General features: G+C 41.2%; 2 protein-coding genes across 5 annotated transcripts in view; both read left to right on the plus strand.

Moving 5' to 3' along the window:
• The first annotated feature begins 24 nt into the window (after positions 1–24).
• LOC133576079 (kunitz-type protease inhibitor 1-like) lies at positions 25–2982 on the plus strand. The gene is made up of 10 exons (XM_061929033.1): positions 25–759; positions 1131–1291; positions 1358–1499; positions 1639–1809; positions 1874–1915; positions 1998–2126; positions 2198–2248; positions 2315–2485; positions 2565–2627; positions 2692–2982. The coding sequence occupies exons 1-10, from the start codon at positions 378–380 to the stop codon at positions 2868–2870; spliced, it is 1491 nt and encodes a 496-aa protein (XP_061785017.1). The 5' UTR covers positions 25–377; the 3' UTR covers positions 2871–2982.
• Positions 2983–3169: 187 nt separating this feature from the next.
• The window catches only part of LOC133576133 (pleckstrin homology domain-containing family G member 3-like), a 40005-nt gene continuing 35235 nt past the window's right edge, over positions 3170–7939 (plus strand). Inside the window, exons 1-2 of one of the 4 annotated variants that reach the window (XM_072912227.1) lie at positions 3191–3242; positions 3630–3665. The gene's annotated coding sequence lies outside the window, so the exon portion shown is untranslated. Of the gene's footprint in view, positions 3243–3371; positions 3557–3614; positions 3666–7939 lie in introns of those variants that run through there. The other 3 variants (XM_072912228.1, XM_072912229.1, XM_072912230.1) reach the window with 3 other exon arrangements.

Genomic DNA, 7939 nt, shown 5'->3' on the forward strand with positions numbered 1-7939 from the left:
TTTAGCCTCTGGCGAAAGAAAGACTGTTAATGTCTATTACAGCAATATTAACTATTGGTCTCATCATTGTCGTTCGATTCGTGTCCAACAGGTGGAGACAGCCACTAAAAACTAACCTGGTGAGCATGCGCACTGGAAGAACAATGACGCACAGTGCATGTGAACGTTGTCGAGAGTTCAAATGTTTACACAAGAGTTGATACATGTTTGCAAATACTCGATTGTGAGATGATTCACCTGTGTGACGTTACAGAGCAGGGCGGGGCCATAGTTGCGTTTGACTTCCTGTTATTGAGCAGGTGACCACACCTGGGAGGATCCAAACGCGCACTCCTGACGTTGAAGTACGTTCAGGGGAGAATTCCAGACTGAAAGTGATGTCTTCATCTTCCCTCCTCTTCCTCTTTCTGTTCGTTGTGCCGCTGGAAGGGGACGCGAACTGCGAGACCGGCTTCCGGTCGGGTCAGGACGGCTTCGTACTGGACGTGGAGGACGCGGTGAAAGAGGGCGCGGTGTTGTTGGCCGTTGAGCACGCGCCCACAATGGCCGACTGCCGGCTAGCGTGCTGTGCGAATACCCGCTGTAACATCGCGCTTTTGGAGCTCCGCGACGCGCACGTGCCCGACAACTTTACATGCACCCTTTTCGATTGCGTTCACAGAAATCAGTTTGTGTGCCGGTTCGTCAAGCGCAGGGTCTACCGGAGCTTCATCAGAGAGACCGAGTATCGGAGGTACCTGGAAGGCCCGCTGGGACCAGGTGGGTGTGGCCAAGAAGAGGTAGCTCTATTAGTGACGTTTTTCCCAGTGTGGACGGGTTGTTTAGCTCAATTTTTTTTTTTTTTTTTTGGTTGAGACAACATGGCATCTCTTTGATGTGTCATTTTTAAAACTTTCCACTCTCCCCGAGCTGGGAAAATTTACAAAGAGGGAAACACTATCTCGATTCTTATGTCTTGCATGTATGAAGGAATGTTATGGTTTTGATTTACTTCGAACATATGCATACAGTCACAATATGCAGCTGGCAATAAAGAATATTTGAAGTATTTGACTAGACGTTCTCTTAACACACACTTCATGCATGCTGAGAGAAACATTTGGGTCACCTGTCACTGTCACCTTCCTCAGGTGAGCAGGCTCCGCCCATTGCTAACGCGGGGCGTGACAAAGTTGTCCAACCAGGAGCTACTGTGACCCTGAACGGCATCGAGAGTCTGGCTGTAGGCGACGCCCACATCGTTGACTATCACTGGACTGTGCAGAGCGCAGACAATGATGTCATTGTGGAGGTGACACACCCACTTAGGCCAACATTAAAGTGAAAAGAATAATCAGAGCAGAATTCTTTGTTACAGACGACGAACCTGCCCGACCAGGTGCAACTCTCCAACATGCTACCGGGTCACTACCGCCTCCGCCTGACTGTCACTGACTCCAACGACCAATCACACAGCGCCGAGGTTGGCGTGCTCGTCTTGAATCCTCAGCTGTCTGCCTGTGAGTCATGTGGTTTTTGTCACCTGTCAAAGTGAGTCACAGGGAGTGACAGCAGCTAAAGCTAACACTTCCTGTTCACTTCAAATAATAGGCAGATGAAGGCGTGTGTGTAACTGATGACCTCTGACCTTTGTTGCAGTGTACTGTTTAGCGCCGATGAAAGCGGGGCCGTGCCGAGCCGCCTTTCCTCGCTGGCGTTACCATGCTGACACAGGCGAGTGTCAGCCGTTTGTGTTTGGAGGTTGTAAAGGGAACGGCAACAACTTCCTGTCAAAAGATGAGTGTGTAAATGCCTGTGCTGGATTCACAGGTAACACACACACACACACACACACGCACGCACGCACACATAACAGTGTGTTGTTGATCCACAGTGACTTCATCCGATCACCTGCGCATCGCTCTGCCATCTGGTGGTCAGTCTCTTGATGCTTTTACATTGTATGTGGTGCTTTTTCAATTTTCAATGTGTTTGTGTGTGCGTGTGTGTGTGTTCAGAAGTGTGTGGCATTGCATGTCTACCTGATCAGCTGACCTGCAGTAGTGGTTGCTGTGTGGACAAAAGTCTGGAGTGTGATGGCGTAACTCATTGCAGCGACCGTTCAGATGAGGACCACTGCAGCCAACGTAACACACACACACAAACACACACACAAGCACACGCATGCACATAGTGACCTTTGCCCTCCTATTGTCAGTCAATCAGACGTTCTCTCGGTTGCTGGACATCGACGTCAATCAGCGAAAAGGTCAGAAGACTCAATCAGTCTGACAATAGCTAAAACGCCTTACGCTAATGTTGCCAACGCCCGCAGCCCGGTGCACGGAACCCCCCCGCACAGGCCCATGTCGCGCCAGCCACACACGCTGGTACTACGACCCGCTCAACACACACTGCCGGCAGTTCACGTTTGGCGGCTGTAACGGAAACGAAAACAACTTTGTAGAGGAGACTGAGTGTGATCGCACCTGTCACGGCGTGACTGGTACACACACACACACACAAACGCACACATCGAGCATGCAGCGCAACAGGCTGATGAGATGACTTCCTGTCGTACACAGAGCGAGATGTGTTCGCCAGAGGAATGTTTGAACGCTTCGAAGAAGAAGAAAAAAGTGACTCAGGTAAGTTTAAAGCGATTGACCCAAAACAAAGATGGAGGACAGGAAGTGACGTGACTGCCCTCAGGCTCCATTGCACTGGCGGTGGTTATTTCGGTGGGCATCTTGGTTCTGCTGGCAATCCTGGCCTACTGTTTCCTGAAGTCCAGGAGGAAGCGCGCACAGCAGAACGTCCCCACAAGACCCGCCCAGCAGGCTACTGAGCAGTACACGCTGGTTTACAACAGCACCACCCATCCTGAGTGATGTCATCGCGACCGCCATGTTGTTTTTGCTGGTCAGGGTTTGAACAATGAAATACTTTGTTGTAAACTTCAAAGCTGCATCCTGTTTTCTAATTAAACTTTTGTACAAATAAAACATTGGCCTTTTATAATTGCATATCAAAATAAGAGCATTAATAATTCACTAAATGACGTCACTAGTCAAGAAAATTAGCAAAACAGCATAGTGATTGGTTTGTAAGCATATGGACCAGGCCTGTGACGTCATACTGCCCACTAGAGGGAAGCCGTGAACTGTTCAAAGCTACGCATGCGTACAAAGTGATTGAAGGGGCGGCGGCAAGAAAGTTGAAGTTTCCGGAAGTGAAAGCAAGTTTGTTTTTATCTCTGCAAGGTGAGTTTCAAACAGAACATATATTTAAAGTTAATGTCAGTCAACTTTTATTGGAATAAGTAACAATAACTGCTTCGCAAAAGTTCACCTTTAAAGATGTTGTGATAGTCTGAGAGTGAATGACGCTTTGAGTGGCAGCTGGCGAGTGTTGGACTCATTCTGTTTGGTTCCGATTGGTCCAACATATCCTCCTTGACTTAGTAGTAATATAGTTATAGTAATAGTTGTATTATTCTTTTATCGCTTTTCGTACTTTTCAGTTTTTTTATTGGAAGTGAAATCAAATGTTGCGAGGTGTCTGCTGACGTCACCCAGTGTGTATAGCTTCTTCCTTAAACGAACTGGTTTAGTCACGTGATGCTACGCTTAAAGGTGTGTGTGTTGCAGGTATTTTTCGCAGGCGGTGGTCGGTCGAGCGTGAAGGTGAGTTGTGTTAGTAAGTTTGATAATGTTAGGATGTTACTAAGGTGGTGGTGATGGCCGCTGCCAGTGTCCATGACAGTGCACTGGACAATGGACGTTTGTGTTAGGGACATTTGGTGTTGAGAAAAGCACACAAAGCAGCAGTGGAAAGCATGATTGTGGAAGTATTTATTTGTCAATAAGGCAAACAATAACATTTAGGGATGTCACAAGTAACATTTTTGGCTTCCACTCCCGATTTGATACTTGACAATATTTTATTGAAACCAAAATGTTTCTTCAAATTAGCCACCCTTTGCTCTGATTACTGTTATGCACACTCTTGGCATTCTCTCGATGAGCTTCGAGAGGTAGTCACCTGAAAGGGTTTTCACTTCACAGGTGTCATAGTTTAGATGCCTTCAGTGACAATCTACAATGTAAATAGTCATAGAAGAAAAAGAAAAAAATATATATATACTGTACTGTGTGTGTATGTGTATATATATATATTCAGTACATACACTTGTAAAGAACATAATGTCATGGCTGTCTTGAGTTTCCAATAATTTCCACAACTCTTATTTTTCTGTGATAGAGTGATTGGAGCACATACTTGTTGGTCACAAAAACATTCATGAAGTTTGGTTCTTTAATGAATTTATTATGGGTCTAGTGAAAATGTGAACAAATGTGCTGGGTCAAAAGTATACATACAGCAATGTTAATATTTGGTTACATGTCCCTTGGCAAGTTTCACTGCAATAAGGCGCTTTTGGTAGCCATCCACAAGCTTCTGGTTGAATTTTTGACCACTCCTCTCGACAAAATTGGTGCAGTTCAGCTAAATTTGTTGGTTTTCTGACATGGACTTGTTTCTTCAGCATTGTCCACACGTTTAAGTCAGGACTTTGGGAAGGCCATTCTAAAACCTTAATTATAGACTGATTTAGCCATTCCTTTACCTTTTTTGACATGTGTTTGGGATCATTCTTCTTTTGGAACACCCAACTGTGCTCAAGACCCAACCTCCGGGCTGATGATTTTAGGTTGTCCTGAAGAATTTGGAGGTAATCCTCCTTTTTGATTGTCCCATTTACTCTCTGTAAAGCACCAGTTCCATTGGCAGCAAAACAGGCCCAGAGCACCACCATGCTTGACAGTAGGAATGGTGTTCTTTGGATTAAAGGCCTCACCTTTTCTCCTCCAAACATTTTGCTGGGTATTGTGGTCAAACAGCTCAATTTTTGTTTTTATATATATATATATATATGTATGTATGTATGTATGTATTAGGGCTGCAACAACTAATCGATTAAAATCGATTATAAAAATAGTAGGCGATTAATTTAGTCATCGATTCGTTGGATCTATGCTATGCGCAGAGGCTTTTTTTTTTAAATAAAAAAACAAAAAAATATATTTTTTATAAACCTTTATTTATAAACTGCAACATGTACAAATATGTATGGTGCCAGTATGATGTTTTTTTCCAATAAAATACTGGAAAGGATAGAAATGTAGTTTGTCTATTTTATCCGATTATTAATCGATTAATCGAAGTAATAATCGACAGATTAATCGATTATCAAATTAATTGTTAGTTGGGTGTCCCACGATTTGATTCAAAATCGAGGTTTTTTTCCCGATTCAACGCGATTCTCGATTCAAAAACGATATTTTCCCGATTCAAAACGATTCTCTATTCATTCAATACATAGGATTTCAGCAGGATCTACCCCAGTCTGCTGACATGCAAGCAGAGTAGTAGATTTTTGTAAAAAGCTTTTATAATTGTAAAGGACAATGTTTTATCAACTGATTACAATAATGTACATTTGTTTTAACTATTAAATGAACCAAAAATATGACTCATTTTATCTTTGTGAAAATATTGGACACAGTGTGTTGTCAAGCTTATGAGATGCGATGAAAGTGTAAGCCACTGTGACACTATTGTTCATTTTTATTTATTTTTATAAATGTCTAATGATAATGTCAATGAGGGGTTTTTAATCACTGCTATGTTGAAATTGTAACTAATATTGATACTGTTGTTGATAATATTCATTTTTGTTTCACTACTTTTGGTTTGTTCTGTGTCGTGTTTGTGTCTCCTCTCAATTGCTCTGTTTATTGCAGCTCTGAGTGTTGCTGGGTCGGTTTTGGAATTAAATTGCATTGTTATGGTATTGCTGTGTATTGTTTTGTTGGATTGATTAATTAAAAAAGCAAAACATTTTTTTTCAAAAAAAAAAAAAAAAATCGATTTTTTAAAAATGAGAATCGTTTCTGGATCGCACAACGTGAGAATCGCGATTCGAATTCGAATTGATTTTTTCCCACACCCCTCATATATATTTTAGGGATGTCCCGATCCAGGTTTTTGCACTTCCGATCCGATACCGATATTGTTTTTGCACTTCCGATCCGATACGATACTGACCGATACCGATACTGACCGATACTGGCCTATCCGAGCATGTATTAAAGTTTAAAGTTATTTAGCCTACTTAGTTGTCAGAATCATGTTGAAAAGGGTTTTAGTACTCTTGATAACAATTGCCAGCTGAATTAGGGGAGTTTGAATAATACACAATGGTTGGTAACAAGAAACTGACCTGTTTATTCAAGGATAAACACAAAATAGACAAAATTATACATGACAAACAGAAATGGCATCATTGAAACTAGTGCTGGGCGATATGGCCTTTTTTTAATATTGCGATATTTTAAGGCCATATTGCGATACACGATATATATCTCAATATTTTGCCTCAGCCTTGAATGAACACTTGATGCATATAATCACATCAGTATGATTATTCTATGTGTTTTGATTGATTGATTGAGACTTTTATTAGTAGGTTGCACAGTGAAGTACATATTCCGTACAATTGACCACTAAATGGTAACACCCGAATAAGTTTTTCAACTTGTTTACGTCGAAGCCACTTAAATTGATTCATGATACAGATATATACTATCAGATATATACTATCATCATAGTACAGTCATCACACAAGATAATCACATTGAATTATTTACATTATTTATAATCCGGGGTGTGGACGGGGGCGCCGGATGTAAGTGTCAAAAAGACAGCCAAAAGAGTTTGATATGAGAATAAATCTAAAGTTAAAGTATAGGGTAGAAATGCACCCATTTGCAGGAAATGTAGTCTTGATTTTCAAAATTTTCTTTCAAGGCTTGCATGTCTACATTAAAACATTCTTCTTCATACTGCATTCATATATGCTACTTTTAAACTTTCATGCAGAGAAGGAAATCACAACTAAAAAAATCACTAATTTTTTCATACGGTGTTGATGTGGAAATGTTTGCCTCGGCATTTTGATGGTGTGGGCGTGTGGCACCGAATGTAAAGCGTCTCGACAGACGTTACAATATTTGAACAATGATGACGAAAACTGTTTTCTCTGTCGTGTCCGTGTGTCGAAAATTGTTATGCGCTTATTTTTTTATTTGATTTTGTGCGTGGCATATAATTGCTATGCGCAGAGGACGTTTGAGCAGTGCGCAATTGCACAAGCGCGCACCTTAGAGAGAACGTTGGTCACACGGCTGCGCTAGCATCACAGCTAACGTTAGCCATGCTGCTACCTCTCTGCTCGGGGAGGACGTATACGTATGTGACGTATGACGTGACAGTATGTGACGTGTGTAAGAAGGTGCGCTTGCTGTCTGTGAGAGGGAGACACAGGAAAGAGTGAGAAGAGCCTGTCGTGTAATGCCAGCAGCTAAAAGCAACTGCGTGAGAATCCACAGACCTGTGGATGTGTTGAAGGTGTGCTGGAAAATGCGAAACGGAAATTAGGGAGCAGCAGAAAAGTGGAATGTATTATTTAAATAGGTGCTTTGGAAAATACGGAGCAGAGTTTTTTTTTTAACTGGATCTGGATCAGCCTTTTCCCATGCCTTGCCGATAAGCATTTTTTTTGGCAAATATCGGCATCCGATCCAAATATCGGATCGGGACATCCCTAATATATATATATATATATATATATATATATATATATATATATATATATATATATATATATATATATATATATATATATATATATATATATATACAGGTAAAAGCCAGTAAATTAGAATATTTTGAAAAACTTGATTTATTTCAGTAATTGCATTCAAAAGGTGTAACTTGTACATTATATTTATTCATTGCACACAGACTGATGCATTCAAATGTTTATTTCATTTAATTTTGATGATTTGAAGTGGCAACAAATGAAAATCCAAAATTCCGTGTGTCACAAAATTAG

Source organism: Nerophis lumbriciformis, linkage group LG34, assembly GCF_033978685.3.
Source record: "Nerophis lumbriciformis linkage group LG34, RoL_Nlum_v2.1, whole genome shotgun sequence".
NCBI classification, from domain to species: domain Eukaryota; kingdom Metazoa; phylum Chordata; class Actinopteri; order Syngnathiformes; family Syngnathidae; genus Nerophis; species Nerophis lumbriciformis.

What these genes read in the sequence shown, in the direction of transcription:
- LOC133576079 (XM_061929033.1), top strand. Translation starts at nt 378, where the DNA reads ATGTCTTCATCTTCCCTCCTCTTCCTCTTTCTGTTCGTTGTGCCGCTG. An exon ending in GGAAGGCCCGCTGGGACCAG is followed by an intron (nt 760 to 1,130) that starts GTGGGTGTGGCC and finishes CACCTTCCTCAG; the next exon opens with GTGAGCAGGCTCCGCCCATT. An exon ending in CATCGCTCTGCCATCTGGTG is followed by an intron (nt 1,916 to 1,997) that starts GTCAGTCTCTTG and finishes GTGTGTGTTCAG; the next exon opens with AAGTGTGTGGCATTGCATGT.